The 18,087-nt window shown below is 43.8% G+C and overlaps 1 protein-coding gene across 3 annotated transcripts; it reads right to left on the minus strand.

Annotated features, from left to right (window-relative positions):
- Positions 1-7,879: 7,879 nt before the first annotated feature.
- LOC109760219 (mechanosensitive ion channel protein 2, chloroplastic) lies at positions 7,880-16,923 on the minus strand. Of its 3 annotated transcripts, none has more exons than XM_020319052.4 (13): positions 16,520-16,923; positions 15,444-15,684; positions 13,655-13,812; positions 12,923-13,043; positions 12,741-12,835; positions 12,511-12,624; positions 11,140-11,200; positions 10,264-10,413; positions 10,086-10,196; positions 9,579-9,746; positions 9,390-9,503; positions 9,038-9,094; positions 7,880-8,834 (listed from the first exon to the last, which is right to left on the minus strand). In XM_020319052.4, the coding sequence occupies exons 2-13, from the start codon at positions 15,591-15,593 to the stop codon at positions 8,145-8,147; spliced, it is 1,989 nt and encodes a 662-aa protein (XP_020174641.1). In that variant the 5' UTR covers positions 15,594-15,684; positions 16,520-16,923; the 3' UTR covers positions 7,880-8,144. The 3 variants fall into 3 exon arrangements, with proteins under 3 accessions (XP_020174641.1, XP_020174642.1, XP_073355737.1); XM_020319053.4 differs by having other exon boundaries at positions 16,499-16,910; XM_073499636.1 differs by having other exon boundaries at positions 15,444-16,316; positions 16,357-16,836.
- Positions 16,924-18,087: the final 1,164 nt, after the last annotated feature.

Genomic DNA, 18,087 nt, shown 5'->3' on the forward strand with positions numbered 1-18,087 from the left:
GAGGATATCGTTATGTTCTCACTCTCACTGATGACTTATGTAGATATGGATATGTCTACCTAATGAAACACAAGTCTGAAACCTTTGAAAAGTTCAAGGAATTTCAGAGTGAGGTTGAGAATCAACGTGACAGGAAAATAAAGTTCTTACGATCATATCGTGGTGGAGAATATTTAAGTCACGAATTTGGTACGCACTTAAAGAAATGTGGAATCGTTTCACAACTCACGCCGCCTGGAACACCTCAGCGAAATGGTGTGTCCGAACGTCGTAATCGCACTCTATTGGATATGGTGCGATCTATGATGTCTCTTACCGATCTACCGCTCTCATTTTGGGGCTATGCTTTAGAGACTGCCGCATTCACTTTAAATAGGGCTCCGTCGAAATCCGTTGAGACGACACCGTATGAATTATGGTTTGGGAAGAAACCTAAGCTGTCGTTTCTAAAAGTTTGGGGATGCGATGCTTATGTCAAGAAACTTCAACCTGAAAAGCTCGAACCCAAGTCGGAAAAATGCGTCTTCATAGGATACCCTAAGGAAACCATTGGGTATACCTTCTACCTCAGATCCGAAGGCAAGATCTTTGTTGCCAAGAACGGGTCCTTTCTGGAGAAAGAGTTTCTCTCGAAAGATTATGTGGGAGGAAAGTGGAACTTGATGAGGTGATAGTCGCCCCTTCCGAACCGGAAAGTAGCGCAGCACGGGAAGATGTTCCTGTGGTGCCTACACCGACTGGGGAGGAAGTTAATGATGATGATCATGAAGCTTCGGATCAAGTTACTGCTGAACTTCATAGGTCCACAAGGACACGTTCCGCACCAGAGTGGTACGGCAACCCTGTCCTGGAAATCATGTTGTTAGACAACGGTGAACCTTTGAACTATGAAGAAGCGATGGCGGGCCCGGATTCCGACAAATGGCTAGAAGCCATGAAATCCGAGATAGGATCCATGTATGAAAACGAAGTATGGACTTTGACTGACTTGCCCGATGATCGGCGAGCCATAGAAAATAAATGGATCTTTAAGAAGAAGACAGACGCGGATGGTAATGTGACCATCTATAAGGCTCGACTTGTCGCTAAGGGTTATCGACAAGTTCAAGGGGTTGACTACGATGAGACTTTCTCACCCGTAGCGAAGCTGAAGTCCGTCCGAATCATGTTAGCAATTGTCGCATTCTATGATTATGAGATATGGCAAATGGACGTCAAAACGGCATTCCTTAACGGCTTTCTTAAGGAAGAATTGTATATGATGCAGCCAAAGGTTTTGTCGATCCTAAGAATGCTAACAAGGTATGCAAGCTCCAGCGCTCCATCTATGGACTGGTGCAAGCATCTCGGAGTTGGAACATTCGTTTTGATGAGATGATCAAAGCGTTTGGGTTTACACAGACTTATGGAGAAGCCTGTGTTTACAATAAAGTGAGTGGGAGCTCTGTAGCATTTCTCATATTATATGTGGATGACATACTATTGATGGGAAATGATATAGAATTCTTGGAAAGTATAAAGGCCTATTTGAATAAGTGTTTTTCAATGAAGGACCTTGGAGAAGCTGCTTATATATTAGGCATCAAGATCTATAGAGATAGATCAAGACGCCTCATTGGTCTTTCACAGAGTACGTACCTTGACAAGATATTGAAGAAGTTCAATATGGATCAGTCCAAAAAGGGGTTCTTGCCTGTATTGCAAGGTGTGCAATTGAGCACGGCTCAATGCCCGACCACGGCAGAAGATAGAGAAAAGATGAGTGTCATCCCCTATGCCTCGGCCATAGGGTCTATTATGTATGACATGCTGTGTACCAGACCTGATGTAAATCTTGCCGTAAGTTTGGTAGGAAGGTACCAAAGTAATCCCGGCATGGAACACTGGACAACGGTCAAGAATATCCTGAAGTACCTGAAGAGGACTAAGGATATGTTTCTCGTTTATGGAGGTGACGAAGAGCTCGTCGTAAAGGGTTACGTCGACGCTAGCTTCGACACAGATCTGGATGACTCGAAGTCACAAACCGGATACGTGTATATTTTGAATGGAGGAGCAGTAAGCTGGTGCAGTTGCAAGCAAAGCGTCGTGGCGGGGTCTACATGTGAAGCGGAGTACATGGCAGCCTCAGAGGCAGCGCAAGAAGCAATCTGGATGAAGGAGTTCATTACCGACCTAGGGGTGATTCCCAATGCGTCGGGCCCGATGACTCTCTTCTGTGACAACACTGGAGCTATTACCCTTGCCAAGGAGCCCAGGTTTCACAGGAAGACCAGGCATATCAAGCGTCGCTTCAACTCCATTCGTGAAAGTGTTCAAAATGGAGACATAGATATTTGTAAAGTACATACGGACCTGAATGTAGCAGATCCGTTGACTAAACCTCTCCCTAGAGCAAAACATGATCAACACCAGAACGCTATGGGTGTTCGATTCATCACAATGTAACTAGATTATTGACTCTAGTGCAAGTGGGAGACTGTTGGAAATATGCCCTAGAGGCAATAATAAATGGTTATTATTATATTTCTTTGTTCATGATAATTGTCTATTGTTCATGCTATAGTTGTGTTATCCGGAAATCGTAATACATGTGTGAATACATAGACCACAACGTGTCCCTAGTAAGCCTCTAGTTGACTAGCTCGTTGATCAACAGATAGTCATGGTTTCCTGACTATGGACATTGGATGTCATTGATAACGGGATCACATCATTAGGAGAATGATGTGATGGACAAGACCCAATCCTAAGCATAGCTCAAAGATCGTGTAGTTCGTTTGCTAGAGCTTTTCCAATGTCAAGTATCTTTTCCTTAGACCATGAGATCGTGCAACTCCCGGATACCGTAGGAGTGCTTTGGGTGTGCCAAACGTCACAACGTAATTGGGTGACTATAAAGGTACACTACGGGTATATCCGAAAGTGTCTGTTGAGTTGGCACGGATCGAGACTGGGATTTGTCACTCCGTATGACGGAGAGGTATCTCTGGGCCCACTCGGTAATGCATCATCATAATGAGCTCAATGTGACTAAGGAGTTAGCCACGGGATCATGCATTACAGTACGAGTAAAGAGACTTGCCGGTAACGAGATTGAACAAGGTATTGGGATACCGACGATCGAATCTCGGGCAAGTAACATACCGATTGACAAAGGGAATTGTATACGGGATTGATTGAATCCTCGACATCGTGGTTCATCCGATGAGATCATCGTGGAACATGTGGGAGCCAACATGGGTATCCAGATCCCGCTGTTGGTTATTGGCCGGAGAGGCGTCTCGGTCATGTCTGCGTGTCTCCCGAACCCGTAGGGTCTACACACTTAAGGTTCGGTGACGCTAGGGTTGTAGAGATATTAGTATGCGGAAACCCGAAAGTTGTTCGGAGTCCCGGATGAGAACCCAGACGTCACGAGGAGTTCCGGAATGGTCCGGAGGTGAAGAATTATATATAGGAAGTCTAGTTTCGGCCACCGGGAAAGTTTCGGGGGTTATCGATATTGTACCGGGACCACCGGAATGGTCCCGGGGGTCCACCGGGTGGGGCCACCTATCCCGGAGGGCCCCATGGGCTGAAGTGGGGAGGGAACCAGCCCTTAGTGGGCTGGGGCACCCCCCATGGGCCTCCCCCTGCGCCTAGGGTTGGAAACCCTGGGGGTGGGGGGCGCCCCACTTGACTTGGGGGGGAAGTTTCCCCCCTGGCCGCCGCCCCCCCTTGTAGATGGGATCCAGGGCCAGCGCCCCCCAAGGGGGCCTATATATAGTGGGGGGGAGGAAGGGCAGCAGTACAACAGCCCCTGGCGCCTCCCTCTCCCCCTGCAACACCTCTCCCTCCCGCTTGCGCTTGGCGAAGCCCTGCCGGGATCCCGCTACTTCCACCACCACGCCGTCGTGCTGTTGGATCTCCATCAACCTCTCCTTTCCCCTTGCTGGATCAAGAAGGAGGAGACGTCGCTGCTCCGTACGTGTGTTGAACGCGGAGGTGCCGTCCGTTCGGCACTCGGTCATCGGTGATTTGGATCACGGCGAGTACGACTCCATCAACCCCGTTCATTAGAACGCTTCCGCTCGCGATCTACAAGGGTATGTAGATGCACTCCTTTCCCCTCGTTGCTAGTATACTCCATAGATGGATCTTGGTGATGCGTAGGAAATTTTAAAATTCTGCTACGATCCCCAACACCGCCATGGCCTCCAGCCAGCCCGACGCGGCGCAGCAGCGGCCACCCCGTCCACCGCGGCGAGGGTCGCCGGACCGTCCGAATCCTGCAGCCAAAGAGGGCCTCCAAAGCTCCCAGCCACCGATGACCCACGCCGCCGCACCGCTGCAGGAGCAGGCCGCACGCCGCCGCGGACCATGCCCCGAGCCACGACCTCGCGAGGTCATGGCCAGCCCCCCGCGCCGCCTGCCAAGAAGGGGCCGCCATATCTGAAGGCCGATTTGGAGCCCCATCGCAGTCAGGTCCGCGCCGCCTCGGCCGCCACGACGAGCAACACCGCCGGCAACACACGCAGCCCTCCATGCCGGAGCAACAGCCACCAGCGCCGTTGCGCCCCACAAAGCGCCGCGTCCTGGAACGAAGGGGCCGTCTCGCGCCGCCCACCACCGCTCGAGGAGGAGAGGAGGCCCCGCCGCCGCCGCTGCCGGCCGGGCTTTGCCCACCGGCGAGCTCCGACGGCGGCGAGGAGAGAGGAGGAGGAGATGAAGGTAGGGGCGGCGGCTAGGGTTTCCCCCCGTCGCTCGCGGGAGCGACGCGGGGGGGGGGGGGCGTCATAGCATTTGAAAGATTGAAGCTTCCAAAGGAACAAGGGGGACTGGGGTTCCGTGATTTACACTCCTTCAATATAGCCATGCTCGCCCGACAGGTGTGGAGACTAATACAATCCCCCGGATTCTTTGTGCGCTCGCGTCCTCTAAGCAAAGTACTACCCAACAGGAGAAACCTTATACCATCGCTTTTGGGCGTGCCCCCACTCCGAGCTCTTCTGGAAATATTTGTGCGAGAACAAGGGGGAGCCTGTTGCAAGGCCGCCGGCGATGGACGGTTCTCTGACTGGCCTGGTGGCGTGGCTCAAGGCCTGGTTTACGGAAGCGGGCGGGGCTGAGCGCGAAACGATGGTCCGGGCTTTGTATGGTATTTGGTGCGCCAGAAACGATGCTAGGGATGGGAAAAGGATCCAAGATGCTCGAGAGTTGGCAGAGAAAGTTCACTGTTATATCCAGGAATGGCGTCTAGTTCACTCCAAAGAGGCGTCGATCAAGGAGCCAAGGCGACCGGAAAGGTGGCTTCCACCGGAGCCGGGATGGACCAAGGCCAATGCAGATGGAGCGACGGCCCGAACGGACGACAAGGGGGGGGGAGGAGTGGTCCTCAGGGATCACCATGGTGCTTTTAGGGGAGGAGCTGCGATCTGCTTCCCAGGTGCCGGCCACCCCCAGCTCTCGGAGATTCTGGCGGCGAAAAGCGCCGCGTAAATGGTGATTACTATGGACGTGCAACGACTCCACATTGAGCTGGATAGTCAGGAGGTGGTGGCGATGATTCAAGGCGAAGGCAGGAACCTTTCGACGTTTGGCCCGGTTGTGGAGGAGATTAAGGAGCTTTTGAGAACTCGGCAGGGGTTAAAAATCTCATGGGTTGGGCGCTCTGCAAATGATGCGGCGCATGGTTTAGCTAGAGAGGGGGTGTGCAATGATAGTACGATTTATTTTGATTTTCGTCCAGACTGCATTATTCATATTGTAGCGGACGAGGTCCCAACCTTTGCTTAATTTAAATAAAGTTGCAAGTTCCCCTAAAAAAAACAGGAGACGTGTTACATGCAGACCCTAAGGCTGGAATGAGCTATGTTTGGCGTAGCATTTTGCAAGGAGTGGAAGTGGTGAGGGCGGCTATGATCTGGCGAGTCGGGTCCGGAGAAGATATAAACATCTGGCACGACCCCTGGATTCCGTCGGTGGATACATGCCAGCCCCGAACTCTGCTGCGGGGATCCATGCTGACGTGGGTATAGGAAATAATCGACCCGGAAACAAATCAATGGGATGCCCAGCTTGTGAGCCAAACATTTTGCGCCGAGGATACGAAGGCAATCATGCAGATTCCAGTTAGAGAGCAGTATGAGGATTTCATAGCCTGGCATTTCGTTAGCAAAGGCATGTTCTCTGTCCGATCTGCGTACAGAGTTCATGCTGTCGCCTCGAGGTCCTCTTGGCGTGCTCTTTCGTGAAGGCGAAGTATTTACTCCGGATGGGTTTTATTGATTATCAAGTCTTGCACTGTCCCAAAGTTTGTAATCTCGCAGCATCAAAGTTTTTTTTTTTTTGCGAGAATGACGTGAGAAGTTCAAGGACGTCCAGAGCAAAAAAATACTCCCTTACTTTTAAGATTTATTCAATACTACCTAGGAATGTATCAGAGTGTACCTATGAATCTGAAGAAAGTACACTTGCTGTGGAACATAACAAAAGTAAAATGACGGGCTAAGTAGCGTGGCCACTACCTTGGTGTCACGACCCAAACAGGGAGATGGGACGGAGATCGGATCAATACCGGCATTTGGGTACAAGTTGGGGATACAATGAGATTTGGGGAGAGAAATCAGCAAGCAGGGGAGGGATACAAGAGCAGGAGGAGAGGAAAAGGAGCAAGGGTGAGAAGCTGAAGACTTTTTAATTAGCTATTTAGCTCTACATAAAACACTTAACAGAAAACGCACGTGCGAACAAACACTGGCCATGCTAGCAGCGACCGTCAAGAATAAAAGGCGAGAAAATTTGATCACATACAAGACCACATTCTCGTATAAAACAAATGCATCAGGTATGACAATTGATAACTAGATGCAGTTAAATCCATGAGAGTTTCGTAATCACGTCATCTTGATAGACAAAATCCATAATTTAGATCTCATGACCATAGGGCAATGCTGGTGACATGCGCAAGAACACAGTGGTGTGGTTGAAAATTATTATACATCAATTTTCATTGTTGACCTCTACGAATGAATGAACGACCCATCTTAATTACAAGATACCATAAAAGAGCTCTGAGATCTCTTCCTCTAACCAACGATTGTCAATGCTTCTATTGCAGCAGCAGCCCTGTGGGTCGAATCTAATTGAAATGAAAGAGAACTATATTAGCCTCACAAGAACAATAATAATTTATTGAGATTTTATGAGCATGATCATGAAGGTAGTATACTAAATTGTTTGTCATGATTTTCTGTTTTACTCCAATATTTCAGAGTATATTCCATAGATTGAAAGTAATATGGAAGAAAACGTATCTACACTCATAAACAAGGGACCTTTGACATCCTAATTCTCAAGGCAGGTAGTATGTGTTGGTCTGTATATATATTTTTTGTTAGCTAAGCACGCGATAAGTGTTGATCAAGTCGTTCAGAAACTATTTTAACATATCTTTTATCATGCGAGTACACTAAAAATCATGTGATCATCCTATGTTCATGTTCTGTTTCACAGTGAGAAGTTCATGTGTGTCCATTGTATAAAATAGTAAATACTCCGTTTTGGTCCTTAATTATTCCAGACTTGTGATTCAGAAATGTAAAACCATTCTACCGATCATTATATGTAAATGTATGTACTATGCCCCTCTTGAAATCGATCATCCACCACAGCATCCCTGTACTACATGACCACCCAATTCGGATACCATTTGCATGTCAAGTGGTATGTATTAATGCAAATGACAATGGTAAACTCTGGAGAACTCAGTGCCCTTTACGCCTGGAGAACTCAGTGCCCTTTACGCACTCTCGTTCTGCATCAAGCACTGCATTTCAGTCGGTTTGTAGCTGATGGCAGTGCAACATGATTCACAAGAATACACCTAGACCACCAAGAACCAACATAAATCAACTTTATCTAGAAGATCGTTACAGCCAGCAGATGCACCATATGTACAGAATATTTCTCTTGTGACAGCGATCAATGCCTAAGGTACATTGGTTCCCAGAAATAAACATGTATTCATGCCCTTAAACATGGAAAAAAGAAGAGCTAGCTGTATGGCTGAGTGACTGATTGCATTTGCACAAGCGCACAAAAAAGGTCGGCTTGGTGACAAATCATTCATAGAGATCCGACGACATGGATCCATCACCTGTCTAGTCCGCCTTCTCTTGGCCTGAAAGTGAGTAGCTTTGACCCTTCTTCTTAGGCGACGAACCAGTGTCCTGCTCAGGTTCAGATAGCGACAGATGAGGGTTCATCCCTTCGTCGATTGGGAGTGTCCTCTTCGAGCCCTCGAGAGCTACACCAAGAACAATGTTGTCTTCAAAGGCAGGTCTACTAGATTCCTTCTTTGGTGTAGCAACTGAAGAACCATCTCCTTGTCCTTCTGATCCTTGAGCCTTCCCTTCATCGGTCTTGGAAGTAGTAGACGCAACAGGATCTGCCCATGGAGTTGTGGGAGATGGTATAGTTGTTTTCACATGATCCTTCTTCAACCCAGCATCATCTGGAACCAACTTTTTCTCTTCCTGCTTCTCCGAGTTGTTTAAACTCGAACCGTCAGGTGCATCTGACTTCGCCTCTACCGCTGATACACTTGCCACCTTTGCTTTCTGATCCTCGCGTGCTACTGCCGGTCGAGGAGGTTTCTTGTCGTCACTGATCCTTGCAGAAGTATCGATCAGGAGCGGACGGCCACGTGCACGAGGACTATATGTATCCTCTCCAAAAGGAATGTTGTCAATGTCTGCGTTGCCATATGATTTCTGAACTGTTCGGATCTGTGTAGCAAGCCTTGCCCTGTGGTGCCCAACTATCGTAAGAAGATCCAACATAACAGCTTCCTGTTGCAATAAGGAACATCAAAACAATTGGTACAACTGGTCCTACCTAAACTGAGCAGCAATTTTATTACAAACAATACAGGCCATCTTGACAAAAATTATGTATTTCTGCACACCACACCATGTATATGCTATATACACATTAATATGCCCCCACATATGTTGCAAGGAGAATATGTAGCATCAGATACAGAATAAATTACCTGGACATTTAGATACTCTTCAAAATGCGATGTCTTCACAAAGCAGGATATGTATATCTGCAGGACAGCACGATACAAGTTAAGATATTTAAGGATGCAAAATTTGGCACAATGTAAAACTGAAGACAGTGCTCTGATATTTCAAGAATATAAAAATTATGCATGCAAAGAAGCTACAATCTTGATACCAGTTGAACAATAAGAAATAAAAGTAACTTATTATGAATTTTCAAAGGGTTTTCAAAAAATCCTAGCCAAGTCAATAACTGTTCTACCAAACAGTCCTTTAAAACGATCAGCTATGACTTGTAATTAAATGAAAAAAAGGGAATTGCTTAATATAAGAAATTACCATAAGAGCTTGAGTTTTTGGATCAATTTTTTCAAAGAATACTCTCCTATGCAGCTTCTGTTGTTCTATATGATGATTCTTGGCCAACACTTTCCTCATGTCTGCAACAATTATCTACCAAAGAAAAACAGAAAAACATGGTTAAAGTAGGTCTTAAGAGAATGTGTAGGATTTATTCAAAATTCTTACACCAATTTTTCCAGCATCCATGTGGCTTATAGCAAGATATGTCTTAATACGCCAATGGTTTCTCCGAGTGTTATTCCTCAATATAGACATTGTGAACTTATGATTAGGGATGTATATAGCTTCTCTGTCATCGCCTCGAATGATTGTTGGTGACCACAAGCCGACATGCTGAAAAGAAAATTACTTAGTTTCATGAAAAAATGAAACATCAATAATATCGTGTATAAGGGTGTGAGTAATATCAGTGCATATAAATAAAGGTCTGGTTATGGAAAAAAAATGCTAGAAATCAAATTACATAAAATTATAGAGATAGAATGAAGCATATAAATATTTGTATGAGGTTGTGGGTGATATTAGTTCATGAAATTCTGAATTGCGGGACGAATAACTATTTAGCTAGATGGTTCCTGTTTTCGTCCACAAAATGGAACAAAGAAAACAGCAAATCCGCATCATATGCTAGATGGTTCAAGGAAGTTCAAATAAAGCATACAAAATACTGACCTCAACAATACCAGATACCTCAACACCATCTATCTTTGCATTGATCCATTCACTCACTACAAATGGGCGGGTGGCATTGATCATAACACTTGAGAGGAAATTCGTAAAAATCTGCAATGAAAGACCATAGCTATCAGCACAGCACAAGCTAACACTATCAATAAAAAAAATGCAGTACCTCACGACCAGCAAGCGTAAGCAATACTGTCCCAAAACCTCCAGCAGTTATCCACTTCTGGGTATTGAAACCCAGCAACTCCATAAAGAGAGAAACAGCAGCAATCCAGATACCAGTATAAACAGCTCTCATGGTAAAATCCAACCCCATCTGCCACAAAAAGACTTGCATAAGTATGGTTACAACAATGGAAAAATTTGAGGGACAACTTATATGCTATAAGTACAGCGCAATGTAAGTACTGGAAAAAATTGAGGGACAACTTATATGATACAAGTACAATGAAAAATACGTACTCCGGCTTAATACGATCAAATATCAAAATTAGCATCAGTTTCACTGAGAGCACTAACATTGAGAAAGTTTAATCCAAGATATCAAGTACTTAATGCAGCATCAGACTTATAGTATTCAATAATGTCTACAAAAGCAAAGAGTAAATAGAATTTCGAATAACAATCTACGCTTCAAAAAGAAGTATCAAAACCTCATTCTTTCTATCTTCATAAACTCTAACCTCCCAAACGGAATCGCTACAAAGAAAACCAGGAAAAAGACTTCTTCAACAAATTGCTATACAACCTTCACCCCCACCTCTCCCAAGTCTCATAGGAAGTCAGTAAAAGTGCTGCAGAATACTGCAGAAAGAGAATCCCCCCACCAACGAACTCCCATCCTTATATATGCTTATCCCTACAAACCCTTAAATATGCATCATATCCATTTACTATTTCCTTCAGAAACGAATGCATCATAATGTAAACTGAAATCCTGCTGATAGAACCCTTTATATCACTAAAACTGAAATCCAGCTGATAGAAGTACAGTAGGTATTCTGACAACGTAATCACTGTGACATAAGGAAATAATTCTTACAGCTCGTGTATCACTGGGGCTTCGTATGTCCACTAGAAATTTCTGTACCTGCTGAATCAAGCTGAGAGAAGATAAATTATGTTAGAACTGGAAGCATGGATAAAAAACTACCAAGTAACCCACTAGCCATACAAACAAGAGTAGATTTTCTACACAAAACATCTCAACACTTTCTGCATACACCTCTTTCTATGGCAGTACAGCACTACAAGGAACTTTGTTGTCGAATATCTAGAGTAAAAAATATGTGCTGTAGCTCTCTAAACTGGTCAGGAGCAGTAAAATAAATACCAGAAGGGGGGTGTCATTTTACAAGGAAGTTAACACATTCTCTTTCCTACTTATAAAGGTTGGAGTTGGTGGTGAGTTCACATATGGTACCAACAAATGAATAAACAAATGCATTTCTATCCACATGTGCACCACCAACCTTTCGAAAGACTTTAATAAACAAATGTACCTTGACTCCCATGTCATACATAACACAAATAAACAAATATACTACTCCCTCTGGTTCAAATTAACTGACGCAGTATTAGTACATACTAGAGGGTGATTGTATAAACCCTCAAAAAAAAGTGGGTGATCGTATAGAGGATGCATCAATTAATTTGGATCGGAGGGAGTACTACTTTAATGTGAGAACAGCACTCTTGTAAAAGAAACTTAGGTAACAAATGCGGAAATGCGACTCCACCATAAATCACGCTCATGGTTTTAGTTTCACTTCCTGACAAATTCTTCTAATTCTATATGGAGTACAACATAAGAGAGTGAGCAAATTGCAAAAAAACGCGACACTAGACTGTGTCATCCTACCCAATTCATGATCCTGTGCAGTGAACTTATTCATGCCTATTCTCCATGAGTTGGTCATGAGATATTATGGGTTTCACCTCTAGCCTACCCCAACTTGTTTGCCAGAGCCATGAGTTGTTGTTGTTGTTTATTAGTTCATTTCAACTGGGTTGCTTCCCCTTTTGTACAGACAGGCCCCAAAAACATCAGCTAAAAGAAAGAATGGATTTTAGTATAATCTTACCTAACTAAATGCAACCAGATCTTAAATTATTGGATTAAGGCCCAAGCAAAGCAACTAATAAGTAAAACAGATGACTAATCATATCAGCTAATGGCCCACGTCTATGACACCTCAACCTGACAAACCAGTTTAAGGTATCCACTTGCTACATAACAAAACTGATGTTGAGCTAGAATAAGAGATTGTCAGTCGCCTAATTCCAAGATCCGGTAAGTGCGTTTGCATCAAGAAACAGAAACGCTGCCATAAGCGTCTGCGTGATTATATCATCAAAAATATAACTTGCGAACAGTCATTGGGGCTTTTAATTAAGAGTGTATCATTTGCACCTTGTCATAATATATGCAGTAGCCAGGACGGTCGATAAGGATCTCACAAATGTCAAAAGGCGTGTTTTAACAGCTTGGCTTGCTGCTGAAGGCAACACGACTGGATCCAAACCCCTGTAGGATAATGTGTGAGCAGAAGGGAAATTCAGCAACAGACCTAAACATTCTGAGGAAGCAGTTTCTATCAGATAGGTGCAAGAAATAATCGTTACTCTCTGCTGTGCCTATACCTGCAGATAAGTGTTGCCCCTGTCCAAAGGAGTAAAGGTTGAAGGTAGGAACTAGAAATTAGGTATGTAGGGCTCTTTTTCCAGTTACCTCCATGCTGCAAGGGACATTAAGGAAGGCTCTGATTGTTTAGCTGCCAATAAATATAAGGTTAAAAAATCAGGTTGAACATAAAGGCACATACATCAAAACGGTTTCTGATGTCCTTCACTAGAGGCAAAAAACCCCATAGAGCAAATACAATTATTCCAATTGCAGGTACCACGAGTGCAGTAGCTGGATTTGCAAGTAAAGTGTCGCATGACCTGTCAAAAGAACAAAAGAAGCACCTTTTAAAAAGTGGCAATTCAAGCATGAACTGACTGAAAACAGTATAAAATGATAAAAATATGACTTCAAGAACGGAAAAACAGGACAGCCAAGAGTCTACTGAATTATCTATGGGAGCGCACAAGACTACCACCAAACTATCTTGGCCAATATGTTCGTGCATTAACTAATACTCCCTCCGTCCGAAAATAAGTGTCGCTGATTTAGTACAACTTTAATACAAAAGTTGTACTAAATCAGCGACACTTATTTTCGGATGGAGGGAGTATGTTTTAATTATTATCATTTTTGAAGAAGAAAAAACCATTATACAGATGCTGTAGCATCTTCAGGCATCCAATCAGCACCCTAGATTCTTCATTATCTTAACTTCAACTGTCAAAGATGTTGCCAGGTACCAAGCACAATATAGTTGTTACATGTTCTGCTTTACAAAATATTTACTGTGAGATTCCTTCTATAGTCAATCAGAAATTGAATAATCCAGATTAGTGTCAACTGGCAAACCACTCAGTGTAATCATCCATGCAAACTATCCAAGCAATCTAGAAATTTCAAAAGAAAATTATGCCACGAGGGGAGCTACCTATTCAATACTAATGACGCACTCTTCACCAAAGGAATTTCCTTCAAAGCAACTGGCAAAGCAAAAGATCTAACACGCAAGGCCCGATATCTATAAGGCACATAAAGCATGGGCATGTAGTTCCTCCCGGACGAGTTATGCACCAAGGAATCTTGCCCCTGCAAGGCAAACAAACCATATTTTTTTAGATAGACAACAGCAATGTGGGAGAAACCCAGTGTGACATCAGGACTACAGTACCGACCCAACCTAAAATGCATAAATATATTATGATAGAGCAACAATGGTGTTCGACAACCCTCCACAAATTATGCATCCAATTACTCCCTCCGTCCGGAATTACTTGTAGCTCAAACGGATGTATCTAGCTCTGAAATATGTCTAGATACATCCATTTCAGCGAGAACTAATTCCGGACAGAGGTAGTATCTTATAACAAATGGCACCGCTCAAATTTTAGTCGATGAAAGTGAATTACAGAAACCTAGTATAACTAAACTGTTATCCAACATAGGCTAAAGTCATGGAATACATGTGTATTGGAGTATTTTATCAACTGAAGAGCTCCTCTGTTCCTAATGTGAGGCTTTGACTTATGTCTCCAAGGTACAACATCTGAAACTGATTTGCTTTCAACAATACTACTAACAACCTATAAATAAATAAAATTATGGAAGATTGTCTGGTGCAGTCAAGTGTCAGTTTTGTATACTCAAGCCAGTACCGGGATAGGTATTAGCAAACAGAAATGTTCTGTGTTCCAGAAGACATGACCCTTGCACACCTTAAACTGACATGTATTCATGATGACGAGTATGTTTTATTAAAGAACAGAATCGCCTAGTCAACTAACACAATTGGTGCCATCACAGGCAAATTCTTGCCAGCTAGTAGTCGTTCAACAGTTAGCTCTCATTTCTCAACCTATTCAGATGTAGGTTAACTTTAGTTTACAAAAGGATCTCTCCATCTAAATCATCAGTACAACGGCCTCCATTTTACTCGAGCTGTAGCTGACCTCAGGAGGTGTTAGTATGATGGCTTTCAACCTAAAATGTTCCGATTAAAAAATATATGTCGACTGCGGGAATCACGAGTGCATGTAATCCAACATTTATACTCTCTACCCCTACTTTAATGCTTTAGAAAAGATGAAGTGGTTGTGCCATGTGATTGAATACGGTATGTATGGTCATTTCTTCGTTAACTATCTATCAGATTTAGTGTTTTCAGGCCAATGGAAGATGTATAATGTAGAGTAGTTTTGTGAAACTAATGTATAGAAAGAAAGATCTACAATTTAAGAAATTTATGCATGATTTTGACAGCTCAAATGAGATAATAAATATACAACTGGAATGTATTACTCAGCATTCGCAGAGAAACAAAGGGTAACTTCACATTCTTAGTCTGATATCTCCTTAGATGAAAACTGAAACATTAAAATATTTGAATGAATAGTGTAGCCAGCCTTGTCTGGTGCCCTGTGAAAGAGAACTGGATGGGATAGCTCATTCTTTCTGACATACATTTAATACAGCTTCCTATTCTGGAAGACGTGTTCTCTTTTGTTAAACTGACAGCTACTACCTTTACACTAGGCACAAACAAATATGGAAGTATACTTCACACTTGCAAGGTAATAAATATATGTAGGAGAACACACACACTAGCAATTACTGACTTGTAATAAACATGATAAAAAGAATCGCCTAGACCTCTTGTAACAAAAAGAATAAGAAGAATGTTTGAATGCTGTTAGCTTTGGAAAGGCTGAAAGAGATCATACATAAGCAAGTGAAGGAAACGAAGTGGATGAGGGAAAACGTCGCATCTCCACACCAGCTATTCGTCGTACTCCACAAAATTTGTGGGTTTGGCCGAATCTGTTGGTAGCAGGGACTCCTTGGAACAGCTGGGATGTTAGTCCAACCGCCATCTTAAGCACTGAAGGAATGCAAAATGTTCACATCAAATGGCCGAGCTTCAATCAGTAGCTCCTCATCTGTTGGTTGTGCTAGTTTATGCCCCTGGAAATAATTAAAAAAAAGGAATATGATGAGTGTGTTTTCTGATAGGCTTGGCTATTTGGTAAAATTATGGGCTTACACAATACACAAAGTTCGTAGATTTTGAAGCTAGTTCCAAATCAACAGAATACACAAAGTTTTGTAGATTTTGAAGCTATAGCAGTTGTACCAACAGAGAGAAAGAAACTCAATCAACAGAAAATTCATAGGTAATATGAACTAATAATGTGGTTTGTAATTACAAAACAAATGCGATGTGAGATTAGTGCAATTAATTTTTTGAAATGTACAAAGATACCACGAGAGTAAGTGTACGGCCCAAGTCCAAGCAAGGGAAACCAGAGTCAGCAAGCAGACTCAACTAGCACTCGGTAGAGCCGAAAAGACCATATTATTATTACCAAATCCGATGCTAACGTATTGCAATTGTTCACCTCTTTTGTCACACAAGTTGAGTTAAGGAGAAGAATGAAACTACCGCGCGCAAGACATGATCGCATACATCATTACTTAAAACTGAAGTGCAGATAAGAAGACCGGATTTCAACACCTACGACCACCTTATTGTACAGATTGTAAAAAACTGACAGCAATGGGGATTTGAGGTATCGGGTTCAAATCCATGAACGAACCTACTAGTAGTAATAGTATTGGTCTGGCAACGTGGGGAACCAAAACTGAATATGAACATTATTCCCCCCTGCCTAACTAATTCCTTCTCTTTTGCATCAGCACAGCGCAATCAATTAGTGGCAAGACAAACTGGATGAGAAGGAATATATGGGTGATGTCAACAGGAGTAGCAGAACAGTACAGGCGAGTTAGGGTTCGTCACCACAAGAGGAGGAGGGAACCAGGTCGGGGCAGATCTCCCCCGCTCCGCGCCAGTCCAGTAGAGCCGGCTGCGGCGGGGAGGGGGGGTTCCTTGGGGGCGGCGGCGTGGTTCGGTGGGAGGCGTGCTCGGCGAATCGGGGGTCGGGAGGAGCGAGGGGTTAGGTGGGGATTGGGGGGAGATGGCCAAGGCGATTACGGCCCTCCGCGCGCGCGGCGACAGAGGTAGCTAGGGGACGCCCACGAGAGCGACGGGCAAGACGAAGGCTCTGCCACGCACGTGTAGCCTTATCGGCCTCGCGAGTCGCTGCTCTCTCTCCCTCTCTCTCTCTCTCTGCGCGTGTTGGCGTGCAGAAAGAGGGAGGGACGGACGGACGGACGGCGCTGGTGGTGGTGGACTGGAGCGGGGCGGAGGCGCGTGGGTTGCGTGGGTGAACAAGTTTCTGTTTTCCCTTTTCTTCTTTTCTTAATTAATTTTATTAAAACAAAATAATTTTCATACAGAACTTCTCAAGGATTATCAAAATAAATATTAATCTTTTTGCCTTGCATGGATCTAAACGCTCTTAGGGAGTAATAGATGTCTCATTCATATCATAAAAATCAAAGTACAAATCATGTAAGGCCGACATGACATAATTGAAAAAATAGCAAAACATCTTTAAGCTTAGCACTAACACCCGTCATCTGCCTCCGGCACCACCACAACAGACACCGAAAAAATAAAATGACCGATCACCTCCTCAACTACATACGAAGCAAAATAAGTGAATCTACACTTGAAAATAAGTGTAAATACATCTGTATGTAGTGGATTAGAGCGGGGCGTAGGCGTGTGTAATTTCTAACACGGTACTGACAAATTAACATAAATTGCATACAGAATTTTTGAAGTATTAGCAAAATAAATACTCCGATGTGATTATACCCTAATAGGAATTGGGGATCATTCGTGTTACGTTACATACGAAATCCAACAAAATTTTGCAATCAATGATCCAATCTGGACCAACAAAATCCAATAAAATTGAAATATTGAAAGAACAAAAATCTTTGCTCTTTTTCTATGATGCAATCTAGACCTGGGAATTCTTCGGGCCTGGCCGGGCTTCACAACGCCCGACCAACAAAATCCCAAGCCCGGGCCGGGTCAGGCTTCACAAATGCCTATTTTGTTTTTTCAATAATAAATAATCTATTTTAGGGTTAAATAATACTTCCTCTATAAACTACTATAAGAGTGTTTAGATAACTAAAATAGTAATCTAAACGCTCTTATATTAGTTTACGGAGGGAGTACAACCGTATACCTATTATTTATTTAAAATTCGTAAAATACATGTTTGTCGGGCTTTTTCCGGGCTTCTGGCTGGAAAGCAAGGCCCAAGCCCCGCCCTGCCGCCACCGGGTTTCGGGCCGGGACTACCGGGTCGGGCCACCCATGTCAGGTTTAATGCGATCAAACAAACTCAACCTAAACTCAGGTTTGCCTACCTCTCTAGTTACAGAGTAAGTGAAATGACCTCCTTGATCAGCAAGTAAGCGAGCGGTAGTTCAGTCTCCGACAAGTGA

Source organism: Aegilops tauschii, chromosome 5, assembly GCF_002575655.3.
Source record: "Aegilops tauschii subsp. strangulata cultivar AL8/78 chromosome 5, Aet v6.0, whole genome shotgun sequence".
NCBI classification, from domain to species: Eukaryota; Viridiplantae; Streptophyta; class Magnoliopsida; order Poales; family Poaceae; genus Aegilops; species Aegilops tauschii.